Raw genomic sequence first — 27,684 nt, forward strand, 5'->3', positions numbered from 1 at the left:
CACAAATGGGAGAAGACCTGTCTGCTTTCCTCCTGTCCATATACTTCCTTAGGCAAGTTCTGAACTAATCCACACAGTTGGCATTCACTGGACCCAAAATCTGGTGTCACATTAAAGACCATGGATATCACTGCTCTGTACTGTCCATCACTTTAAGAGCTTTTCCTGCTTCTAGACAACAATGACATCACATTATGATGATCTGACCTGCCCCAACTAGCCAAAATCAAAAAAGAAAAACAAAAATAATAATAAAAGTAAGGACAAAAATAATTTCTGTCTCCTGACAGCCTAAGCAAGATGGAAGCACACAAAATGCTGAGACACCAGGAGATGAAAATGATGGGTCAGACAGCAGCATAGCCAGTTTCTCCAAGCCTTTACTGAAGTCATGCAAACAAGGAAAGCTTTCTTGTCCATCTGTTATTCACCCAGACTTCTAATGTAAGCTTCTACAACTGGCCTTGAGGGTCAGAGACACAGCATAGTCCAGATCCAGGCCAGACAGTAGAATTCACACCTTTCACATGGATAGAAATGGCATCAGTGGAGAGAGGGGAAATTTCTTACCCTCTCATTTGCTGCTACTCTGCAAAGCAGCGTTTGACATGGAATAATGCAAGAATTTTTAACTGGGAAAAAGGTACCATGCCAGGTGTAAGAATGGCTTGAATGTTTCCTGAGGTTTTCATGGATACTTTTGAATTCTATTTGCAGGCTATCTTCGAGAGATGACTTCTATGGAGGTCATTTTTCAAGCGCTTACAACACTGATCAGATCTGAAGGTCTCAAGCAGCAGTAGCAGGCTGGGGTTAGGGTTGCTTCTCCTTCCCCCCCACTCTAGATCAACTCTCTTAAGAACTGAAAGCTGATACAAATAGAAAGGCAGAGGAAACAGAGCGAGGCAGCTGTCTCAAACAACTTCTCTAAGAATTAGAAGCACACTCGTCAATTTCTACACTAAATTTTTTCTGTATTGGCATGCAATTAATAGTAGCACGACCATTCAAAATAAGCAAATTGATAAAAAGAAACCCTATGCAGAACTCTCAGCTGTATGTGCTTCTTCCCAAAGGAAAAAAGGAGAAATAGCTTACATCAGATGTTCATCTTGTTGCCTAACACATTACCAGAAGGTGTTTCAAGTACAGTGACAAGCACAGTAGAAGAACTTATATGCAATAAAACAGATTAATAACTACATTTATTAAGGGCTACATGTTCAGCCAGGCCTCTGCAAACCTTTTATAAAAAGTAATTTTGCTTGTTTTCTACATGCATACAATGAATATTGAATACTGTTTCTTGGTTGCTTACCACACTGATTAAGTTGCCTTCAATTAGATTCTCTCTCTTCTCTTCTCCTCCAGTAGCATTCCAACACATTTCCCTGGAAGTGCTGAGTTATATAGCAGAAAGCTTCACAACATCCCTTAGGTTATTATAGTCCTTTCCCCTGATATTGTAAAAACAACTTTACCCAACACCATTATTCCATTCTCAATCAAACAATAAAGAATTCTTGTCTCTCTTCTGCACAATTCTGTATACCTTTTTATAAAATATGTATGCCTGTGAGCTTTTTTCTTTTTTCTTGAAAGACTTACTTGTGTTTAGTAATGCTTTCCAATGTACAGTTTTACACCTAAAAATCGTTTTTTTTTTTTAAACTCATGATGCAAACAGACAGAGACTTTGCCACAGACCAACCTATTTCTTCTATAGTACACAGTGGCATCCCAAAACCTATTTCTGCCTCTAGGAGCTGTTTTCCTTTTAAGAAATCCTCCAGAAGCCCTACTACTGAGGAAGCCAGGAGCAGTACCTGAGCTTGGTACACATGTGAAGAGAAGCAGCAACTACCAGCAGAAATGTGCTCATGAGAACCGTGACATGAAATTTTAAAATGGGACTGTGTTTTTAACATTCGGGAACATGTGGAGACTCTGGCTGGGCTCACCTGGTACCCAGTGAAGAATAAAGGCACACCAAGATAACAGAACCTGTCCCAGGGCAGCCCAGTGACCACATTCAGACCCTACTGAATTATACACATTAAAGTGTCAAGGTTTGAAAAGACAGGTGTCTGCTAAGGAAGGCAGGAGCCTCCCCTGGAATGGAAAATGTAAACTCTCCCTCTGAATTGTTATAATTTTGAAATTAAGGGGGTTCTCAGGCAAAGACATAGGAGCAGGAATAACAGGTTTTTTATTAGGGAAGAAAATAAAAATAAAATAAACAGTGCAGTAATACAAACCAACACTGACAGAGTCAGAATACGACCTGACACCCTGTTGGCAGCAGCCCTCCTGCAGTGCCAGCTGTGGTTCTGTTGAAGCAGGGATCCTGTAGAAGGGTGGAGTTTTCCTCTGAAGGTCCAGTGGTGGTGTACATGGGCCTGGTCTTCCTTGGAATCCAGTGGGAAAGGGCTCCTCTGGGAATCCAGTGGAAAAGGCTGCTGTGGTCTTCCAAATCCCAGATTATATCCAGGTAGGAATGCTTGGTTCCTCCCTCTGGGCGGAGCTTCTCCCAATGGTTATGATGTCATTCTATCAGTCATGCAGTGACACTCACTGGCCCATTACCAGAAGACATTTCCCCAGAGGAAGGATGGGTTGTGGAAGATATAAAGAAAACTGCCCCATTAACAGAAGATAACTGCCCCATCAGATAGGAATAGAATACACACACCCATTTCCAACCAAAGACATAAAGTCACTGCAGAAGATAAAAACGCAGCAATATCTGACAGCAGAACTTGACAGAGTTGATTGAAACATACATATTTCACCTAAAGCCCTGTGAGTACCTGTTTGTTTTCACCACTAACCCATGTGATCCCTCCAATGCAGACATTGCTCTGCTCTAAGCAGCAGTGTCATGAGCAAAGCCATCCCAAACTGTGCCTTCAACCAGCACTGGAAAGACAGGGCAGGGAGACAGCATTGTAATCTGATTTAACTGCTATTCAAAATGTCACAGTCTCTCCATTCATTTGAATGAGGATTGGACTAGACCCAAATTACTGACAATAAAACAGGGGATTTGTTTTAATATTTTTTACCTTTTCATTTAAAATCTTCCTGTTGAAGAACAGAAAATCACATTTCACATGTACCTCCAGGTGGCTACAGTGCAACTTATACTTGTCTGTAGACCAGTTCAAAATAAACAGAATATTTGCTCTGCAGCTGGATATTAGAACTCAACCTGACAGAATGCCATGCCCTCTTTAGGGAAGATTGTGCCATAAAGAGGAGGAATTGCTCTGGAGTGCCACAGTGTTTAAGTAGAAGACCTTTAGGATTTTCTTCTTAGAGTGCAGTGGAGAGTCTGCAGTTTCAAAGCACCTTATTCAGCTGGAGACCTCAAAGACCAAAGTAAGAAGAGAAAAGCTATCTGGAAATAGCTTCTCAAACATCACAGCTCACTTATTTGATGAAAGCAAAAATACCTTCATATTTAGGGAAAAAAACCCAACCAACCGACCAAATAAAAAAAACCCCAAATAAATTAAAAAAAAAAAACCCAAACAACAAAACCCCCACAAATTTCTGCCAAAGAAGCTTGTTTTGGCAAATAATGAATGCCTAAAATACTGTTTGTATTGTGCAAAGAGCTTGTAAGTAATGTTTGTTTGCTTGCCGTTTAATTAGTGGTTTTAAGTGATGGGATTTTGCTGCCATTTGTGAATGTGCAAATTTGGAAACATCATTTCCCAGATGGAAAAGCTTCCAGGGGGTCATATCATAAACCAATTCAAATGAACAAAACAAATGACAAGTATCTGTACTAATGTGGAAAATGAGGGAGCTGTATGCATTATTTTATGTTAAATACTTCATTTTACTTGTGTGGTATGTTTTTTCTTGACTGCATAGGGGTAAATCAAAAGAGGCTGTCAAGATGAGAAGCACAAAAGTGTCAAATATATTAAATTCCTTTAGACACGATGAGGCCTCAAAATGGATGAATCCCCTCTCTCTGTCCAGCCTGCATGGTAATATTTATGCCTACCTGTAACTCTAAAGGGAATCTGAATTCCAAAGAAATAATGAGACTGGCCAAAAGGAGAAATGCCAGGGAGCAGTTGGTGTGCTGCCAGGAATGCAGATACTGACTTGGATTTTTCCCAGGCATCTTACATGCACCTGAGACAGAATCTGTCCATCCTAGAGGAAAGGCACTCCCAGACAATGATTCACAAGTAAGTAGGCTCCTAAAATGGCAGGAATCCCAAAAAGGCTCCACCCAGGCCTTCCACTCCTCCACATACCTGCAGAGAAGCACCATATGCAGCCCAAAAGATGAGGTGAGTGCAACTTTACCTGCCACTGCACCTCCAGCTACACCTGGACTCACCTGCTTGAATAAACAGACAAAGCTGCTGTAGCACAGAAGCCTTTGCTGCTCTAGTGGCATCACTGCAGGGCTCTACACACTTCACTGTCACAACTAGACTTTGTAGAGATGGAGCTTGAGGAAGGTTCCATCCCTTGCAGAACAAGACTGAGCCACAGATAACATCTGAGTCTGGACACTGCTTTCATTCCCTGTGAAATACTCCAAATTCTTGGTAGAGGAGTGATGAATATGGTTCTGCTGTCCCAGTAATTTGCTGTTACATGGGCAAACAAAGTAAATGTTTTAGCAGGTGCCAAAACCCAGCTGGACCCAACTTGTTGGTATGCTTAGGAGATGGGATTTGCAGCTCTGAAAGTCAGTCCTAGAATGGCAGGGTTGTGCCAGTGACTCAGAGCAAGGTATGGGGCCTTGCTGTCACCCACGGGGACAAAAGGAGGTTAGTGGCCAGCCTGGTCTGTGACCAAGTTTGAGGAATAAAAGCGGAGGACATGGACTGTGACCAGATTTAATTCTGCATGATTACCAGCTCCTACTGGAAGATAATAGACACCTCTTAATTTCCAAACTAATTTTTTATTGGTTGCTTGTTTTCACAACACTACAAGGAAGAAGAAGGAGATGTTTTTTACCGTAACACCTGTGTGGTATCACATGGCTTTGCTTCCTGGAATATTTATATTTCCATCTGAAGTTCCCAGTTTTCCTGGACCAGAGCAGTGACTATGCACACACCCTACAGCTCTTACAAAGGACAGCCTTCACAGTGACACAGTGCTGCAGACTTACAGTGGCTTCCCAGGTCATCTGCATTCAGCTTTCCCTGGGAATGACAGCTTTGCACCATTCTGGTCCATGGCCATATTAAGTCTATGTTCAAGACATCTGTCTGTTTAATTAGAAGCCAAACATTCCGCTTGTAGATGAAAACCTGGTATCTCTGAAGACACTGAGCACAAAGGAGGGATGTTTGAAGGATGGAGGGAATTCCCCACTAGGAATCCATATGGAAATTTTAAACTTCTCTGTGAGCTTGGAGGGGGAGAGGAACATATGGACCATAAAGCAGCATAAAAGAGGACTGCCATGTAAATAGGTCAGGCTGTTGCTGAAGAAGCTGGCCCATTGCAGGCCTGTGAAGAAGCCAGAAAAAACTCAGGGCATAAGACATACCCCTAACATGGTCTTACATACAGCTGCCTACTTCATTTCTAGTTTTTTTCAGAAATGAGATTGCTAGGTAGTTATTGCCCATTCTGTCTACATGAAATATTCACTAAATAGAAAAGTTAGTGAGCTATGGCTCAGGGCAGCCAAGAAAGCACTGATAGTTGATTAGTATTAAGTATGATTGCATAAACAGCTCTGAAATGAAAGCTGTACCACAAAGGGAGGGAAACAAAGGGAAATACAAACAAAAATATTGCCATTACCTAAACAGCAAGACAGAAAGGATGTGTTCTTTTCAAAAAGCTGAGGAAATCAGCTTCCTCCACTTTTTTCAATTCTTCAAATTGGAATCTAGCACTGCATGAAATTTTTCTATTTAACTAAAGCATAAGGCATTGGTACTTCTCTAAGTGCAGCACTTGCAATGCCATCACTATTGCTGAAACACAACCTAAATTACAATTTAGGTCCTGTTACAGGTCTTTCAGCTGCTCTTGAACATCATCTATTTCCAGGAGCAACCTGCTCATCTTTGACACCCCAAAATGGCAGAAATCAAAATGTTATTATGTTGTAAGAACAACTGAAAAGCAAAGTCTTGAGCTTGATAAGAAAACTCACTTTTATGTTCACAACACTGCCTTCCACAAAATGTAATTTAAAGAGAGAATTTAAGAACTTTGTATTGGAAATACTTCTTCCTTCAAGTAAATTTAGTAAATTTAACAGATCTTATACTAGATTCTACCACTTAAAAAAAAAGAAAAAAAAGGAAAAAGAGGAAGATTATATATCACCAACTTCAGCACTTTTCTAGTTTTCATATATGAGAAATAGAGCTCTAAGGGGCACAGTGGGAGAAATACATTTATACTTAATAATCATTAATGTGAAGAGCAAACCATAGAATTGCAGCAAAACACCTGTTGAAAATGACATCCAAAAATTTTGTGAAAGAGGATTTAAATGGGGAATAAAGTGAATAATTATAGAAACAGTGATTGGTGTTCAGAAAAGAAGACAGTTTTAAACATTTTTAAAAACAGTGAGTGCAGCTCTTACTCAGAGAATCTTTCCTCAGTCTGGCCCCTGGGTTAGCTGGGCCAAAACTTTGCATTGGGATAGACAAAGCAAATAAGTCAGTGAAACAGAGCATGGGGTTAAATCTTGAACAGGAAGGGTAACATTTCCATCAGTTCTTTTAATTACAGAATTGCAGGTTTTCACTCCTTTGATTTGTGATTCAACTTTAAAGCATAAATTTACATTCCACCATATGTATTTTGCTCTTCCACAATGAATCTACATTGCATTTTATAGCTTTTCATTGTGCTATCAGTACACTCCCAGAAGATATTTTTTTTTTTTCATGGACTGAAAAAAACCACAACTCTGCAAAATCAGTGTGCTGATGCACCCAGGCCTGGGCACTAGACAGAAGCAGAGAATATGTAAAAAATGACACAACCCCCCCGCCTTTGAAAGTGTATTTTTTACCTGAGGTAGCACTGCTGGTCCTTGTCCTGCCAACCTCTGCAAGGAGCTGACCTGAGGAACCTTAATGGGCACTGCAGTGATAGTTCCCAAAGTCTGTTGGAAGAAAAACATTTGAACACAGCTTAAAACAATTCAAAAGCTTCCCCAGACAGAATCTCTCTGAGCCAGCAGTTCCCTTCCAGCTCTTTTTCTCTTCCCAGCTGCCCTGGCTGAAGGCTCTCTAGGCACCAGACTGTTTTCAAAAAAGACCTGAAATGCACCATGGTGATGTGTATTGGTACAATGATGCACTTCATGGTAGCTAGGGTCACAAAGAGGTATTTGCTGTGCCTCAGGAAATAGTAAATACTGAATTATTTAAATGGAAAGCTGCCTGTAAATCTACTACAGCACACTGCCACACAACATTCAGCTGACACCCATTTGGGCCAGCATTTATTACTATCCATGCTTATTTTTGTTATAACATTCAGCTGACACCCATTTGGGCCAACACAGCATTTATTACTATCCATGCTTATTTTTGTTACTCACCCTTTTCTTAGTTGTATACCAAATTTATTCAAAGCTTATTTAAGATAGGATGGAATAAGTAGATAGCTTATAAATTTATGATTGGGCCATATATGTAAAGAAGACAGGTAACTTTTGCCATTCAATGTCTTTCAACCCTGATTTCAAGTCACAGAATCATGGAAAGGCTTGGGTTGGAAGGGACTTTAAAGATCACCCAATTTCACCCCCCAGCATGGGCAGGGGCACTTTCCACCAGACCAGGTTGCTCCAAGGCCCATCCAATATGGCCCTGGACATTCCCAGGGATGGGGAAGCCACAGCTTCTAACCAAAAGTTCATACTTTGGTTAACTGGCCAATATTGTTAAGGCAAGGCTTTGTAACTTTTATCTAGCATTTGGTTATCGCTGTTGGGACGACACAGCAATATAAGCAAGCATATGACTGTCATTGTAACAGCAAGAGACACTTAGTCACCCAACAACAGAAAATCTCACCAGGCTGTTAGAAATAGCTGATACGGAGAAAAAAAAGAGACACTTAGTCACCCAACAGAAAATCTCACCAGGCTGTTAGAAATAGCTGATACGGAGAAAAATATAGATTCAGCTGAATTTTGCTAAATTTAACTCTGCTCTAAACCAAGAGTTTGGAACACAGCCAGCGAGATAAAATATGCTATTATTACCCCAATCTGGTAATGAAATTTGTCAGTAGAAAAGAAACTATAACATAATCAGCTCAAGGAAAGTGAAACTGTGTCATATCCATGCTGATATGTTCTCCTCATACCTCACCCACAGAGTGGCAAAACAGTCTATTTCATTCTGTCTCCAGTGTTTGATAAGAAATAACAAGTGTATTCAGGCAGAATATTCTTAATAAACTTCTCCTACAACATTTCTATTTTTACCTCTGCTACTCCTGTCAGAGACATTTGGGGGTGTGATGTTGCATATTCAGCAAAGATTAACATTTGAAGAAGATTTGCCTGATTAAAACAACAAGGAGAGCTGAACAGTTATAAACATGCACGACAATTTTTCTTGAGTACTCATGGATTACCAGTACCCTGGATTATCCATGGAAACACACACTCCATTAAAATTCTGTCTCAAGCCAAGAGAAGAGGGAAAGCGGGTAGAGACAGCAGTATTTCCACCCATGGATGATAAAAGGAAGTTACACTTTCCTTTAGAAATTAAGGATCTGGCAGCAGGGTGAGGAACAGAAGGGGGTATTTCTGCCACAGTTTCCTTATAGGGTGATACATGGACTAAAAACAAGGGGAAGGATCTGACTGAACAGCTTTATTGCTCTCTCTACCCTATTCCAGCCTCACACATCAGCAAGAATAACATGATGAACTACTGCAGTCTGGGAGAAGGAGAAATTGAGCTGCCACCTACTGCTGTGGGCATTATTCAGACCTATCACAGCTTCCTGCTTAATATTAGCATGAACTGTAATCAATTCAGCCCTGATCCAGATTTTTTTGGGTAAATACTAAAGTGAACTTTCCAACTCATGCTACAGAAAGCTTACCACAAGTAGGATCTATATTTCCCTACTATCCCAAAGGAGATTTCTTTCACCACAAGTGAAGTCTAAGTCTACTTGGAAATACCAGGAGCACCACTACTTCTCCTGGGCTGCACAGGTACCCTCTACAGAAAGTTAAAAAATTCTGCCTTCTGGGAAGTTGTGCTTTAAAGGCTGCTGCCTCTGACCTTGCAAACACACATTCTAATATTCCTATTCCTACAGATACACAAGGATTTGCAAAGATTTCCAAACTGGACAACAAAATACATGGTGGTTGGCATGGTGGTGTTTGGTCCAAGGTTGGACTTGATGATATTGGATGTCTTTTCCAACCTTAATGATTCTGTGGTGGCATTAAAATACAAAGTGCTGATACTGAATGAAATTGAGCTGATTATAAAGGTAAGAGTCAAATTACTGAGATGTTAAGTAAGATAGAGTTATCAATTGTTAAGATGCACAAAAAACTCCATGTCTCTGCAAAAAATCTCTTCTCTTGTATTACTTCAAATATCTCCAGGGAATAAAAAAACAGCCAAGCATCTAGAACAGAATGACTCTATCCTGTGAGGAAGGAGGTCATGTCAGCCCCTGGGTGCACTGCTGGGCCAGTTATGGTTAAATTTCAAAACAGTGAATGACTGAGACAAAAGAAATGAGAGAACAAACAACAAACACCACAAAACTACTGTGAACTGTTTCCTCAGCTTCACTTGAAGGCAAAGTCAGGAGGAATCATCTGTGGGTAATGAAGAAATGAACTACTGTCAGACCTGTCACCTGCACTTTCAAAAAGTTCATCAGATTTATTTTCCTGAAGTAGTTCTGCAGCAAACACAAAAGTACAAAACCAAGTAACGGCACTCTTAAGTTATGAAATTTTCAGTGACAAAGATACAGCCTTCTGTTTACAAAGGGTTTTATAGTAAGGATCTGTTAGTGAATATTCAAGGAAACAATCTCAGTATAGAAATCATATGGCCAAGGAAAAAATCAGAACTTCAATCTCATGTTAATATTAGCACTACAATATGTTCAGACAGAGAGATATGTAAGAATCTGTTTTATTTTTCACTATTTACATTGTTTTGTTACTATTTCCCAGCTTGGGCAATAAATAGCTCAAGCTATTCTAGAATTCACTGACCTCCATACTTTTACTGTAACACATTTCATCTCTTACATCTGGGTGCTTCACCTAGGTCAGTATTATTGTCTCCCTTTTAGTGATTAAAAAAGTCTAGATTTAGAAGTAAAATGATAATGGTCAGGGCTAGACTGTTGTGCAGGTGGAAATTCCAGTGTCTAATCCATGTGACTGATTAACTTCATCTCATCCATGCATGGAGACCTCCATCCAAATGGCCTAATTTTTGGGCAGACCAGGATGTCTCCATGATGATGGGTGAAGGAAGTGAAGTATGAAACAGGGAATCCCAGTTGTGCTCTCTGCAATGAAGGAGGTGCAGGTGCCAGAATGGGTGGTTGGGCAGTTTGTCTCTGGGTACAATTTACACTGCTTTGTTCTTGTTCAAGCTGCACATAAACGAGAAAATAAAACCACTTGCCTGGGAAATAAAAACATGAGTGTCTTCATCTAATGCCCTTGGCCACACAATGAGAACTGGACAAATTTCCCATGGCTCAAGCTATGACATGTCAAATCCTGCTCACACTCCCCTTCATACACGAGCTCAAGCTGGGCCCTCAGCTCAAGCCCATGGGCTTCAGGAGGTGACCAATCAAGGTACCTCCCCAACAAACAGAAAAATAAACTTTTGTTCCTGCTGTTAGCGGAGCCACCTGTTTTCATGCCCTGACTGCCCAGGCCATGGTGAGCCTGATGGAACAAAGACTTCCACACTATGTTTTTATCCATGGGGACCTTTTTCTTTTCCCCTTCTTCTTTTCCGGTTTATTTAAAGAGCAAGCTTGTGCACATTCTTATAAACTCCTAATTAACAAGCTGAAAAGACATTTTTCTGGCAATGCTTGACCTTTAAGCATTTTGTATGGATTTATTGATACAAGCAGAAACAATAATTTAAAAGACTATTTTATGAGTGCGGAATAGCAGCACTTTTGTAAAGATAAATGAATTTCTTATTTCTACATTTACAGCTCTAAGCATTTTAATGAAAAGGTCCATAAAAGTCAAAGATATTTCTGAATCTCTCTTTTGTCTAAAGCTACTTGGGCTTTTCTGGTGACCCCCTGAAACATCTACAATGTGAAGGGATGAGAGAAAGTGAAGAGCCAAATTTCAGTTCACCTCAGGTTTGATTGTATGCATTTAAACCAGACTTACTACTTTATACAGTTGGGTTTTTTCAAATAAGAACAAGTACATCCAGTGTATTTACTACTGTCTAATTCAGTAAACTTTACATCCAGAAGCATTTTGGGAGCTCATGATTTTGCTAACTCTTACCTCAACCTCCAGCCCTGGAACAGAAAGCTCAACCGTTCCATCCCTCAGTGCAGAGTTACTGGATAATGAACACATGTGACACAAGAAATTTCCCAACTCCTGTCTCCAGCCACCTCCACAGGCAGACAGGGACCTGGCATGTCAGGGACATGATTTTGACTCAGCAATCCACAGATGCTCTCAACAGGAATGCAGCAGGCCCACTGTGGAGGGGACCTGCAATCCCTGTTGGGTAAATGTCATCCAGCAGCACGTTCCAAAGGGTCACATTCAAATTGCAAAAAGAGGTGAAGGGATCCAAATGAAATCATCCTTTTCACCGGTAAGTTTATTCACTAAGATAATAGTAATAACTTAAAATAGGAAAACCAGGTCAAGTTCCCAAACAAGAGGACACAGTTACATTAAAAGACAAAAAAAGCAGTTCCTCCCATTCAACCAAAAGAAAATGAAAAATTTAAGAGATATTGCAAAGTGCAGTTATAAAAGAAGAGCACTTATCACTGTCATTTCTATTAATGCCTTGCATTGTAACTACAGGAGTAACCAACAGGAGTTGGATTCAATGATCCTTGTGGGTCTCTTTCAACTCGGAATATTCTGTGAACCTCCTACAATTCTCCTGCAATAAATCAACCCCATCCCAGGATAAAGGCTCTCAAAGACAACAGAGGTATGGAAGTGTGGGGAGAGTAGCAAGAAGACATAAAAAGTGAAACAAAGAAGTATGGCATGGGCAGAGAATAAGAATTCAAAGGATGAAGTCTAGAGATGGTCAGAGGATAAAAGGATGCTGCTGCAGAAACAAAGATGAGACCTACATTATCAGTGATCAGACTAAGGGCCATACAATCAGTTTCCAGCTGTTATGTTATGACTTATTTAGTCAATGCCTGAGTTTTCAAATCTGGGACTATTGTGATTTAAGCTTCTGCTTTCAGTCCTAAATGAATATACATACACACATATATATATATGTATGTATCTAGATATTGTATCTCTATTGAAAAATATTTGCATTTTACTCAGTTTGGGTACCTACATTTGTCAAACCATTGCTATGTTCACTTTGAATTATAAATTGTCTTCCCCCCTCCTTTAGATGTAGTAACAAATGCTTAAAGAAAAATAAAAAAACTTATTGCTACCATTCATTTTCTGTACAAACTCATTGCAGAGCTTATGTCCATGAGCAGTTTAAGATTACATTGCAGATGTAAAGCTGTTAGGGGACATAACTGTTCTCCCACACCAGAATTACACCAGAGTAAGTAAAATCACTCCAGTCAATCATTGAACAAAATCAGACTCAACCAGCAACAGAAGGTTAAAGACACATTCAGTTCTACAGCACGTTACCAAAATAAGAGTTTAACTCAGGAACATATGGGTTTGTTGTATCTCAGCTGAACAGTTCAATTATTTGAGCTCAACTAACACTACATTGCTGGATTATTTGCAAATTATTTTATACTGACATCAATACTGCAGCACAGATACTGTATTCCTGCAATGAATTATGGAAATACTAATCTTCCTTTTAAAGAACATGTGCATCTTTTTAAGATCTAGGTCTTCTTCGTGTTGAACCTAAGCGATTAAAAAAATCTTTTTGTCTGTTACATGTTCAATATTGGCAACAACAGTTTTACAGAATGGATTTTTAATGTGGTAGTGACAGGGGAACAGATTGCTATGGCAACAGCAAAGACGAAAATTCTTAACCTGAATGGATCCTCACTGAAGTAATTGCAGGGGTTTTTTTACCCATTCTACATCCATTTTACAACTTGAATGCTACATTCAGCCTTAAGCTTGCTTTATATAAATGCCAAGCACTATATGCAGCCTCCAAGTTGATTTAACTTAAAACTTGCTGTCCCTTTCCTCAGGAATCCTGGATAACCTCTGTCCTCTAGTTCACCTAAACATCTGAATACTATCATGTTTCCAGAGAGTCCATCAATAAAAGCAACAGGCCTTTGGACATAACTTTGAGGATCCCATAAGATATGTTCAGATACATATTTTTTCTTTCCTTCTAGACTCAACTTGCATAAAAATCAGTGGAAATCATGTTTCATTTCCAAAATCTGGTGAAATCACTGTGCATGGTATTTCCAATAAACTGATGGAATGAGGTGTCAGTTTCACATTTCATTGTATTCTAAAGAGGCTGTTATTTGAGACACATATTTTGTATAAACGGTAATTTAATTGGAATTTCATAGAAATGTAAAGGTTTAGAGGTTTTAAAAGTGTTTGTTCTCCCCACTTCCTCTCCTTTACTCAGAATTCATTAATCATGCTTGCATATGCAATTTATGATTGTTATGAAGTAGACAATTGGAAATATATGTCCTGTTGCTTTTTCAAAATATCAATATCTTTGAAACTTCCCTTTTTGGACACCAAAAATACTGTTTAAAACAACTCTCCTTATAGCAAATTAACAATGACTTGTACTTTTGTCCTGGAACAGCTCTCTCTGCATGGGGGTAGCCACAAGCAGTAGGAGGCAAAGTACCACCTTAAATTCCACACCTGCTTTGAAAACCAAATTCTTAGTTGCTGCTGAGGTTTTTGTACTCATCCCTTTCATCACCACTCATTTGCAAGGAAGCCCAAAGTGGTATCACATCTCATGCAGGTATCAGAAGAGAATATGCAGAGATGAAGCAAGCAATGCTCTGCTTTTCCTGCGTCTCTCAGGCTTTTCAGAGCACCACCCAATTTATCTCTGCTTTAACTACAGGATTTTCAAACCACTGTCTCTGCTTCTTGCCACTTGCACACTGCCATCTGGGTGCACTGAAAAACACAAACTCTGAACACACTGTAGGTGTGTATTCTGGCAAAGGGAAAACACAATTAAATCAGCCCACATTTTTCTCTGTTTCAGAAATCCCACTGATTACTTTCACAAGGAGACATCTGTGCCAAATGCCTATTCCTAAACACAATTTGCATCATAGTATTCACTGGTCAGTAGCTTTTTGTAATGCACCATTTTTTTAATCAAAATAATTATAAATTATTTCTACATATGTTATAAAAATAATTTTATATATAGGTATTATTTATTACAAATTATTTTTATTAGGATTCTTTTCCACAGGCATTAGATCACACTCCAAATTTCTGAATTGAAATAAAATAAAGAAAAAAAAAGAAAGTTTGGGTGTGCTAAATGCATTAGCATGCACATACCTGTTCTGGGATTTGTAGCCTTATTCAGAAACCATATTTAACTAATTAAATCTCCACCTCCTGCACAAATGAGCATAATGCCAATGAGACGAAGCAAGACTCAGCAGCTGTGATCACACCTATAGTCTCTTGCTCAGATGATTCATAAAAGGTTTGCTGTTTAACTACTCAACTGTTCCAGGTTGATCTGGTTTTTAATGACTAATGTTTTCAAATTACTTAGTCTGCGTTCACAGTTTGCAGAAATATTCCTGAGTAAAGGGAAAATGTATGAACAGTGTCACACAAAGCAGTTTCACACCTCTCCCTCAAGTGAGCTCAGGCAGGATTGAAAATCTTCAACAGACCCAGCAGCTACTAAAGCACCACTGCCCTACCACAGCTGCAAGATATGAGGATGAAAAGGGAGGGCAAGGGGGTGAAAAATAAAGGAGGAAATGACCAACATCCCTTAGTGATTTAGGAATCCTCACCTGTGAGAACGGTCCATGCAGCCTACTAGCAGCTACTGAAAAATTAGAATACCATATGATTTCACCTTAGCACCCACTGGAGTCAGAGCTGCTTTTGTACTCTGCTCTGAGTGTTAGGTGTTCTTCCGTCACTCAGAAGGACTGGAAAACATGAAGGAAGTGACAACCTGAGGCAACAACATTGCTTGCTTCCAGACAGTACCTTTGTCAGGCCTGAGCTAAGCTAATCCAATTTGCTAGGCAGAAAAAAACTGGATTTGCTTTGGAAAGTATCCAACAAGCAACAGAATAAAGACAAGGAGAAAAACATTGTTTCTTAGCTAAGGTGGCAGAGAAAAGCAGGGGAGGGGTGGGGGGAAGACAGAACCCACAAAGAAAATGGAATGACAAAAGAAGCCATTCTATCAGTCCAGCCATAATAACTGGATGTTGGTACCAAAAGTTACTTCCTTGAGAATAGAACTTGGGGAAAGTACAATAAAATTTTGCCTGAATTCTATCTAGAGTGTGTATAAATATGACTGATTTTAAAATCATGCAGTTAATGTCATTTGTTAGGATAAAAAACGGAAGCAGTAACTTTTTCAGCAAATGTTAACTTGGATGTGCAGTACATCCCATAAGAATGCATTTTATACTTTTTAGGAAGACTGCTCAGCAATATTAAGTTACTTATCCCTCAGAAAACCCCATTGGAAAATATTGCTTTAGCACAATATTGTAGAATTACCATTGCTATTGAATTCCTAACTTTGGTATTCCATAGTTCTAGGACTGCAGCTGTGAAAAATCACTGCAGACACTGCTGTGTAGGTGCTGTCTTCTAGTAAAAGAAAATAGCCATATTTAGTTTTGGAGGCTGGTAAACTCCATAGTATTCACTTACAAATGTAATTGGTTCTTTGACGATCCAAATAAAAAGGTTGTTCTTTTATTTTCAGATAGCAAAAGGATTTGGTAAATTTATGCTTATATAAATAAATTCATAAATATATACAGATATATATATATGTGTGTGTGTGTATGTATGTGACTACATAAGCATACCTTTCAGAACACAATATATTACCCATAATACCTTTCCAGAGTAAAATATACCAAAGTGAGCACCCTTCCATGAGAGAGCCAGGAAATTTTAGAACTAGTAAGCAGAAAATCTCCTTTCCTTCCTGAGATGCTGCATTGATGTGTTTTGCTGCACTGTTGATTCCATGTGGTTGTACTTTGCTCTGAAAGGAGACCTGCCTGCTTCACTCCCATAGAGTTTCCCCTCCCTGAGCCCTGTTCTGGAGACCAATCTGTGGCTAACCAGTTTCATTCAAAACAAACTCCATGAAAGTTGTGCTTTCCTTTCCTTCTCCTTCCCATCTCTTCCTTCAACCAGTTTCTTGGGAGCCCAACCACCTACTCCAGAGTAGGAAGATTCCAGGTCCTACACTCACACATGGCACTGTGAATCATTTAACTGTCAGAACACACTTAAGAAAAAGACTCTTCTTCCAAGCTTTTCTGCTAAATTAGCCAGTGACAGAGAAAGGATGTGGTTTTGTGGCCCAGTGGCTTAGAGAACACCTGGGGGAAAGGAGAACCAACAATTGCAATCAATGCTCTGGTCACCTTGTTGTTCAAGGTTTTCAAAGCTGGTGGGTTTTTCTTTTTATTAAGCATCCCTTTTAAAAGAAAATATAACAGTAATAATAACAAAACCAAAAATCACTGATAGCTTGCCAAGCCTATTGTACTGTTATTAGGAAAATAGTGAAAGACATGCTAGTGATATATCTTGTAGAGGAATTCTTCTGGTACAAATAAAGCTTCTCTAGACCTGATTTCAGTGGAGATGTTCCAAACTTACACATTTGACAATGCTCACAGAATTTGCTGAGAAATACTTATAAACTTAAACTTACTGAAGTGTAAACACATCATGATATACCAAGATATGAATTAATTCTGGTTCTATGTAATAATTTCTAAATTCAAAACCAATTTCTGGATTCAGGCTAGAAGAATGAGAGCTAGAGCTCATATTCCTCAAGACTTGACAATTCTGAGCCATCATAGTGATGGTTCAGAGCCACTTACTCTGGCTTTGAAACCCACTTAAAACCACAAATATAGCAGAAACCTGAAGCTTTGGATCTCCTCATACTTATTAGGGAGGTTGGGCTGTCCTTTTCTAGCAATAACAACAAATGCAATATCTAATTTCCCACATTACAGGAAAGGTTAAAAATTACACGTCAACAGAATATAGAGGATTGGCTTGCATTTTGAAAAGTCAAGTGTGAGGGAAAATGAATATAGTAATGCTTCACCCTAAAAAAACCATGAAAACAGCAAATTGGGTTGTGGGGTTTCATTACAGCAAATGCTAATCAATTACCATACACAGTCTTCTAAAATCATAGTATCTCTGTAGCATCTCTGTCAAATTTCCACAGTATTCTTATTACTACTAGGCTACAATATCCTTCTTTAAAAAAATATCTTTGTGTACTAAGATATTATTCAAAGAAAAATTAATGTTCTATTAAATTAAACAATGCTGATTTGTGCGTTTACTTCACACACAAAAGGATAGTAAATATTTAAGGTAAAACCCTTAAATCATCATTAGCAGTTCAGCAAACTACAGGAAGCACAATGTTGCTTTAATCCTATCAAAGCTGTCATTCACATTCTGGTATTACCTATTGCAGTGATCCTACAAATAAAAGTGAACACGTCTCCAACCCAGCCACTATCATTGTTTGATTCACTGAGGAATGCAAAAATCAAATTGTTTGTAATATCCTATATGTGCAAATTTAATGACACAAGTCACTGAACTGGGGTTGTAATAAAATGAAACAAGAAAAAGAGGCTAAACAAAGGTCTGTAATAAAGATCTCATGGAGAAAACCCCCCAGACAAACTGTCATACACATTAACAAAATGCCTTGCACAAAAGCAGTGGGGATGGTCTTGCCTTAACTGGTCAAATCTCCAAGGACAACATTTGGCCAAAGAATTAGAACAGTCAAAAAGACCCCAGCACAGAAAAGCAGGTAAATGGGAATTGATACATGGATATGATTAATCCTGTTGAAGCCATGTGAACTAAATACATGTTAACTCAGGGTTATGCTCAAATAGAGGATAACTTGAAATAGCTTTCTGAAATTACTGATATTGAAGCCTGATTGTAAGATCAACAAAAAAAATTTTGGTTTGTCTTACCTTGCCTGGTGCCTGCCTTATTTTAAAAGGGTGTATATATCAGTTTTCATAATGATAAAAATCCATTTCCAATGCAAGTCTTTCTACTCAAGAGGGCAAAAACATGACTCAAGACCACAGCGTACCATCTGCACAAGAACTATCTGCACAGAAGAAACATCAAGCCCAAGAGTGATTTAAAAGCAGTCAAAGAAGAAACAGGCTCATGATAAGTAAAAGTAACTAGTCTTTCCCCACCCATACACACATGTATGAGTATCAAAAGCAAGCTATGGATTTTAACAGGCATCCGCCAACACTCTGTCCTTGTCACTGATGCAAACTGAAATATATCTGTCTTGCCATTCAGCTATTCTCTAAATTTAGAGATGAACAAATTTGGTTAAATTTGGATCAGGCACTTTCTGACTCACATTATCCTCCACGTTGGCAATCCTTCACATGTCACACAAAAAGGCCATTTAACATAGTGCACAATCTCATTCCTGAATGTTGCTATAGGACATGAAATAAAACAACGTGGACACTGAACTTCCAAGGTAAAAAGAAGGGAAGTTTAATTTCTGACTCTAACATTTATAGATTTTCAAAAGTGACAGTGGATTGGAGGGTGAAAGTGCCACCTCTCCAATGACACTGGACAAACCAACAGTCCATCAAATTTCTCCTCCTCCAGAAAGGAATGTAAAACAATAATTATTTACAGAAACGCACGTGAGAAAGTTCATTACAAGAATGTAAACATCAGAAGGCTTGGAAGAACTCAAAAGAACAGGGCGACACCTGAAGAGGCACTGCCCACAGTCAAAGCAAGGATATACACACACCCCATTAAAAGGCAGGAAACCCATGCAAGCCACTCCTATATGAACAGCAAACAGTGCCTGTGGGTTGAAATATGCATTCAAAGAACCAAATCTTTTAATTAGTGCAAACACAGCTCCATCACTTGGAGCACAACTCTCTAGATTCCTAGTCAGGGAGGGTCTGTCCTTCTCGATAGGAATATCTCCACACACAGATTACTTCTCTCTCACACACACAAACACTTTTAATTGCTTATTATGTAGCAATTTAACTTGAATTTTTATGGAATGGCTGTGATGTGAGGAAAAGAGAACAACTAAACCCTAGCATCAATAAGTACTAATAAATATTAATATAACATAAACACCACTTCTATTGCAATGTGAAACAATTTTATTATCCACAGATTAAATAAAATTGCTGCCTTTATTACTGTCAGGAATTACTTCTAAGATACTTCTATTTACTACTTGAGTATCCATCAGCACTCTCTGTTTACAGCATCTACTCTTTCACCCATCTCTTTCACCAAGCCATTCACATTTATACATAAAATAGTTGAAGATCAGTATTTCCTGACACATTTTTCCAATCAATTTCTATATAGACACAAATGCATATTGTGAGATTAGTAGCAGACCAATTGCCAAATGCTGATACAGTTAGAACACCAACAGGAGATCTTATCATGCCTGTGTTTGCAATATGAACATTGAAAGAGGATAAATACAGAGTTTGCAGTCTGGTATCAAACAGATTCCTGCAAATTATTCAACTATGCCACAAACTCTGAAGATAATGAGAAAACCTCACCTTTAAACAATAGATGGAAATAAGACGTTTAGAAATATTCCAAAGCCTTTCATTTCCTAAAGTGGTGCCTTTTATTAAAGTAACAGCACATGTAGAATAAGTAGACCTGTTTATGCATCCCATAATTTAGAAAAATACCTAGAAGATGATCTCTCCAGCTCCAAAGCTGATCATCTTTCACTATTACAAACTGCACTTCAAGTTTGAATCACACAGCCCTCAAATTTTCTATCCATCCCCTCATATCCTTGTTCCCTCATTTTAAATAGAACTAACTTGAAAATTCTGACATTTTTAGGAATGCTTGACTGATAATTTCTATGAAGCACAGACAGCCTCAATTACAATGAAATAGCTACGGTGTATCATCATTTTTAGAGCATTCTTTGCATTTCTGAAGTGAATCAAAGCTCTCCATGGGAGCTATTCTGATTAACGTCAAAACAACCATGTGCTAAAACCTCTCAGCATTAGAATAAGGGACTCAGAATTTTGTTTGTATGGATAATATATAATGATGTATAAAATATCACAGAAACTTCCATAAGGGGACTGCCTATATACTCACATAATCACAGAATTCCAGAAAGGCTTGGGTTGGAAAAGACCTTTAAAGCTCATCCCATCCTCCCCTCTGCCATGGGCAGGGACATCTTCCACAAGACCATGCTGCTCCCAGCCCCATCCAAACTGGCCTTGGACATTTCCAGGGATACTGCAGCCAGAGCTCCTCTGGGCAGCCTGAGCCAGTGCCTCACCCACCCTTACAGGGAAAAATTTCTTCCCAATATCTCATCTAGTTTGAAGCCATTCTCCCTTGTCCTGTCACTCCAGACCCTTGTCCAAACTCTGTCTTCACCTTCCTTCTTGGGTCCTTCAGACAATTAAGTCCCTGCAAAGCTTCTCTTCTCCAGGCTGAGCAATCTCAATTCTCCCTGGGTTTCATCACAGCAGAGCTGCTCCATCCCTCAGATCATCTTGGTGCCTCCTCTGGACTTGCTCCAGCAGCTCCATGTCCTTCCTGTGCTGGGACCCCGGGGCTGGAGGCAGCTCTGCAGGTGAGATCTCACCTGAGCAGGGCAGAGGGGCAGAAAACCCCCTCCTCTGATGCCCATTCTTCTACATTTTTAGCTTCCTAAATTTTAATACTTTATTTTATAGGCAGTTAAAATTGCTCCCAAGAAAAGGCATGAAATTGGAGCAATTTCATTTCCCTTCTTTAACCTGGTCTCTTCTGTTTGGTTCTCTATAGACAGGACAATGATGTGCTTCTGGTTATAAGGACATACAAATGTGCTGACAGCTCCATCATTCTTCTGCAGGACCAGGAGCCACTGACAAAACTAAAGTAGTTTTCAGTTAATCTCCTTCTGCTTGTGTTGCTCAGTAGAGACACTTTGACATTCAAAGGAAGAAAAACCATTCCATAAATACTTAGGCAGCATGTCCATTCCTCCAACCCACTGTCACATGGACCTGCAGTTGGGATGTTCAGTGACACAAATGCTGCAGACAACAACCATGGTCTGGTCTCCAGAAACTAAACCTTACAATTACTCCCTTGTGGAGGAAGTAAAGTAAAATCACCCCTCAGCCTTGGAGAGGTTACAATAAGTGATAGGGTGAGAAAAGCCTCTTTGCCACAAGCCTCTGCATTCATATGTTAATTCCCTGTGAGTTTTGATGCCCCATTGGCCCTTTGGCTGTGCCCCTGTTCAGCCCCTATTTCCATTTTTGTATGTCTCCTGGACTGTTCTCCTTTCCCCAAATCCCCATTGGCCCTGATTTGTCACACTGCCTGCCCAGTCAGTCCCCAAAGGCTCTCCCTGTTTTTAACCACACCTTGCACCATTTTGCCCTACTGCCATTGCACCCTGATCCTCTGAACTGCCCCTCTTATCCCACATACAATCCTGGACCCTCAGCCCGTCTGGGCTCTTGTCCCTGGACTGGGTTCAAAGTTGTACCCTGTTTTTCAGTAAATCATCATTCAGATCCCCAGACAAGAACCTGTCCCAAAATCATTCCTCATGGACCTGATTGCAGTGCAATGCTACATTCCCTGGACATTCATTTTCTTCCAGCAGGGTGTTTGTTTGCAGTTCCAACAGAAACAAATGTGGAAAAGTTGCTCTTAGATTTTTACAACAAAGTATCTGACAGTCAGTGTGAGTCCACTTTTACTTACCCTTTCTTGCTGAATATTCTGCTGCCTTCACTGGAAATTTTTGGCTTTGTAAGGAATACTATATGGGGCCTGATGAGGTTTTATTCAGCTCCTGAATTTAGTCTTTTCAGTCTTTATTCAGTCTTTGGGTGTCTGAACCCTAATGTAGACTAAATGGGAATGCAGATTGAGCAGAGAAGAAATCCACATGCTTCAGATGCATTGACACATACGGGATATTTAAAAGGAAACCATTTATCATCAGGAAGCATAAGTGCTTATTGTGAATCTGACATTTAAATATACCATCAACAGCAACCAGCATTGAGAAATGGTTTAATTAACCTGAAAGGATGTAATTTTATGCTATTTAGCAAGAAATACAAATTTTAAAGTGCTTTTATGCTGTATATATCAGAGTAGTGAGGCCAAATCCTGCTGTTAGATACCCACATTTAAATATGGAGTAAATTAATGAACCTCCCTTAATAAACCTACAACTAAGAGAGTGCAGATACAAGCAGAATCTGTCACACACACTCTATAACCCACTTCCTAAAATTACCATGTTCTTTACAACATTCTAATGGTAGAGTTAAAACATAAGCTCTATTGGCAAGAACTGATCACTGGATGGTGAGTGAAGTGGTAAATCCTTGGAGTTCCGCATCTCTGAGTGTTTTTCTTTATTATTATTATTATTAGAGCTGAGCCACAGCCCACCCAGGGACTGGCTGGGTTTGGCATCTCTTTGGAGCAGCAAGAGCTTTTATTGCTTAATGGGTTTTTTTGTGCAGGTGAATTCTTTGTCTGTCAAATAAACAGTTTTTTCCACTTTTCTACAAGGAAATATTTTCCCAAACCATTTGGGGGAAGAGCCACTTGAATCTGCTTTCTAGAGCAACCCCTTTAGAGGTTTTTCTCCCAAATTTGCCCTAAACCAGCACATATTCTTAATTTAATTTGGCTAGGTCACCTCTCCTCTTCTACATTTTCACATATCTCCCGAAGGTACACTCTAATAGGGCCATACTTCAGAATTCCTCTGTTTACAGCAACTCTGGTGTACGAAACCGTGCCCATGATGGCATGGTCAGTGCTTACCTGTTCAAAATCCCCACATCACTGGCTTTCTGTGGAGTTTTCTCCTCTGTTGTTATTTTGAACAGAACACTGTTACCATGCCAGGCTGCTCTCATAGACCAGCAAAAGCAGAAAGCTCAGAGCCCTGATAAGGCCCCAGCAGGAAAGCCAGCCTTTGTTTCACATTTGAGGAAACCATAAAAACCAGAACAATTTATGGAGGTCAATAGGAACTGAGCACACAGAGCAATCATTGCTCTGTTCCTCCAGGACAGACATCCAGAAGCCAACACAGTGACCGACAAAACAAAGCTCAAGAAAGCCCTCAATAAATCTCTTCAATACCTTGAAATTCATCAGCCACCACTGACCAACAGGGATCTGAAGGAAAATACAACTGAACACATAGTAAGAGCAGGAGCCATGGACTCCAGAAACTCAATTTTGGCAATCACAGACAAACTGGCACGTCTCTGATGCCAGCAAGATGCCAGTGCTCTGGCAATGGCCAACATGACCGAGGCTCTCATAATCCATAGAAAAATGTCTGGATTTTTCCCCTCCCTTAGATCTGTGTGGAGCCTCTGGATCTTTGTCTTATCCTTACTTGTGCTCACTAGTTATCATTTCCACCTGCATTTCAGCACATGGATGAGGAAGAAGTATGAGGCAGATGTGCAAAGGGCTACAGCAAAGGCTAAAGGGGGCCATGGCATGATCCAAGGATTTGTTGGACAGTTCTCATTCCCAAGGATGCCATGTGCAGCATGGACATGTCTGAGGCATTCTCAAAATTACCAAAAAGGCCCAAAGTGTGGCTGTCAATACAGAAATCCTGCCTAAGGCAGCCCTTGTGACCTTCCTATGGAGAAGCACAAAGGGATCAGCAAAAATGGACCCTTTATTTCTCAGTTTTCCCACAGTAAAACATGGAATAATAATACCTTAGTCATACTAACTCCATATTGTGAGGATAAATTAACTCTTGCCATGTTTTCAGGCACTGTAGTAACATGGATTCTAGGAAAAAAAAAAGAAGCTATATATAGCCACATAACCAATACAGGTAAATACCTCTATAAATAAAACCTGTAAGTACTGCTGCAATACAAATAATAAATAAAAAACCAAAGAAGACTTAGTCATATGCACAGGCAGATTTACAGTTATGGAGGAAGTACTTTTACAAAGAGCACAGTGAAGCATATAAAGTAGGATGGTGAAGAGAAAGGTAATAAATCATTCTACAAATACACTATTCTGAAAAATGGCCATTGTAGGTAAAAGTATCTTCCTAAAGTTCTGGGATGCATTTTTTTCTGGTAAATTGAACATACAGATAACTAACAGGTATAAATGAGCACCCTCCTACATGTATAAAAGCCACATTTCCTAAAATAATAAATGGATACCTGTGTTGTGTGCTCAGCCTAAACAGGGACACAAGTAGTTCTGTGAGCTGTGGAGTTAATGAAGTATTTGTGGACAACAGTTTACTATCTTGCCAAGAATTTATGGCACTATAAATCCTCAGAGTGTATTTTGCTTTGAAAGAAGCCCTCTGTATAGAAAACCCTGGGACACAAGAGTACACGTGCATGGGGAAACTGCCAAATTTCATGTGTGGGAAGGGAAGTACAGAGAGGGGCAGGAGGCAGATGTGATGCTGCTGTGGAGTCAGGAGGGACAGGGAGCCAGGGCCTTGCTAAGGTGTAAGAGTTGTTGTTTTCTTTTTTTTTGTAAGAGCTGCACAGAGAAACAGGAGACAGAGATGCCAGGGAGTTCCAGACACACTGTGTGTGTGCTGATGCTGGCATGGCCCCCCAGCACTTCTGCCTTTCACCACAGGTCTTGAAAGGCAGGCAAGGGCTCTGACAGTGGTGTGCCCCCTCTCTGCTTGTGCTCCCAATTCTGCCTGATCCAACTGTCTTTCCAACAGCTTCCTGATTTCCCCAAACCAGACCCTGGGATGACTGCTGGGCCACAGTTTTGCTAGTTAGAAGAGAATGAGGACGCAGCAGAGGGGCATTTTCTTTACTAGGTACATTGTTCCAGCACAGCAGATGGGACTTTGTTCTTCAGCAAAGTAATTTCAGATTTTGCTTTCAGTCAGGAAATGGTGGTGAGGATAGGAAAGCGTAAATAGCACATAAATATCATTACAATAAAAGTAAAAATTGAGAGGCTTATATCAAAATCTCTTTATACCAAAGTATGTTGTAGGTACAGGCATACCATTGACTACCCAGTAGCTCTAGGGCATTCTCTCTACACAACAGCACTAGCAATTCTCTGAAGGCAAAGTACACCTATCATGTATGCATCATATGCCAAATTCAGCAAAATTCAGCTTATGACAGCAAAATTCTGCTTTAACCAACATCATTTGCTCCAGATCATCCAAACGAAGCTCTCAGCTTCATTTCTTGAAGTGGGAGCAGGAGCTGCACTCATGATATCCCTGTCTTGTGTAGACACCACTGATTCCTGCAGCTCACCCTTGCCAGTGCTTACACATTTCAATCCTTTTTAATCTCACAATATATCCTGTTTCTAATAAACCACATGATAGGTATCTAAACAACCCTTTAGCATTTGTTATGTATTTATTTACTTAGATACTTTTTCCCATGCAGATATGGCTTCCATTAAGTCAAAAACATTTCAAAATCACTTTAAAACTCTGCTGCAGAAACAACAGCTTAAAATGAAAGCAATGACTTGCTGCTGCCCAAATGAAATTTTTGTAACAACCTTACATTTATTCCTATCTGCCTTTGAAAGTTCTGCATTTAGACAGTGTTTGATGCCCTATTTTTTTCTGCTGAATTTCATTTAGTGTTTCATTCTTCTTGCTGGATACCACATGACATGACCATATACACATCCTGATCCTCTAAATGCTTTCAAGCACTGTTCAGGCACTTGTAGCGTTGCATTTCATGCCCTTGCCCTGTCCCTCACTTTGCAGGTGCAGAAGAAGAGGCTACACTACACCAATAATCTCAGCTACAGCTGTCAGCTTGCCAGTTTGCAGAGATCTGTTGTCCTGCATCTTACAGACTACACACATTCCTGTTGAAAAAAAACCCCAAACAACTTTACTGAGAGTAACAACACTACAAAAGAACCCAAAAAAGAAGATACAGTAAATGCTTATTAATAAATGTCAGCAGTGAAATTTCCATCCAACACTACAGTGCTTGTAGCTAAGGTGTTACTACATTGATTCATTATAATTCTCCAGGAACAATCAAGAATACTGAGTATGAAGCAAGAATAGATTTTTTTTTTTCCCAGAAAAATAAATTTTGCAAAACAAGTTTAATTTGGGTAGAGGAATGATAATTAACATGCAATCTGGCACTAAGCTTGATGACAGTTTAGGACCAATGTTCAGCTTGCATCTTTTATTTTTGTAATTCAATATTTCTTATTGTTTGTATCCACACTTGATGACTATTCTCAAAAAGATAAAGCTATGACAGTCCTCTTGTTTAGAAACTTGCCATTCCTCAGCTTCTCCCTTCATAAATTACAAACATAATCAGAGATAACTAAATCACAAAATTACAGTTGTTGAAAACTTGCTATGTGAAGACATCTCTAAGTAAAAACACTAGACTTTTTCTCTAGCAAACCCCACATGCTGGTCAACATTGCCATGCTATTCCAACAGCAAGCCTCTGCTTGAAATGAAGCTGCTCCTTGCAAGGAAAAGTTGCAATGCCAGGACAAAGTTTGAGAGCATCAGTGCTTGGCTCCAGCAGGCTGCAATACACCACTGAGCCCAGCATGCTTGGGAGGTGGGACTGGGACCCATCTGCCCTTTTGAAAGGATAAATGGGAAGGAGCATGGAATATTCAACACCACAGCAGGTTAGAAAGTCTTCCTCCAACAACACCCTGAAGAAGTGAAAAGTTTTCAGCCAAATGTTCTAACTCACACTGCTCTCCAGCACCTGGGACTCTTGCTTCACTATTTGGTCTAAACACATTAAATTACATTTCAAGCTTCCCTCACTGCTTTGATTATTTTCTTCCAATGGCTTCTGACAGTGATAGTAAAAGATAGTCCTTCACAAAATGATAGACTGTTGTAATATTGAAACTTTCATCTTTCATGTTATTATCATTTATATAGTTATTTTCCAGGATTCTGAGAAATATCTACTAGGATACCATCAAGTATATTTTCAGTAAAGCATAAATAATACCTTCTAAGAAGGAAATTACCCAGCATGAGATACAAAATAGATATTCAAAGTCCAATTCCCCAGACACATACTTCAGTGCAACAGCTAAACAGAACACTGTTTCTCCAGAAAACCTGACAGGATAATTTGGTTTCCAAAGTGGTTGGATGTGCTTTCCATTAGTTAGTGGAT

At 39.5% G+C, this 27,684-nt stretch overlaps 1 protein-coding gene across 3 annotated transcripts in view; it reads right to left on the reverse strand.

Moving 5' to 3' along the window:
• The window catches only part of PHF21B (PHD finger protein 21B), a 155,101-nt gene that overhangs the window by 33,501 nt on the left and 93,916 nt on the right, over positions 1-27,684 (reverse strand). For all 3 annotated transcript variants that reach the window (XM_039708129.1, XM_039708127.1, XM_039708126.1), the window contains one exon: positions 7,031-7,123. In XM_039708129.1, the coding sequence (XP_039564063.1) occupies positions 7,031-7,123 (93 nt within the window). The remainder of the gene's footprint in view (positions 1-7,030; positions 7,124-27,684) is intronic.

The sequence above is a fragment of the Passer montanus genome, unplaced genomic scaffold, assembly GCF_014805655.1.
Source record: "Passer montanus isolate IOZ18808 unplaced genomic scaffold, ASM1480565v1 scaffold20, whole genome shotgun sequence".
In the NCBI taxonomy this organism is placed as follows: domain Eukaryota; kingdom Metazoa; phylum Chordata; class Aves; order Passeriformes; family Passeridae; genus Passer; species Passer montanus.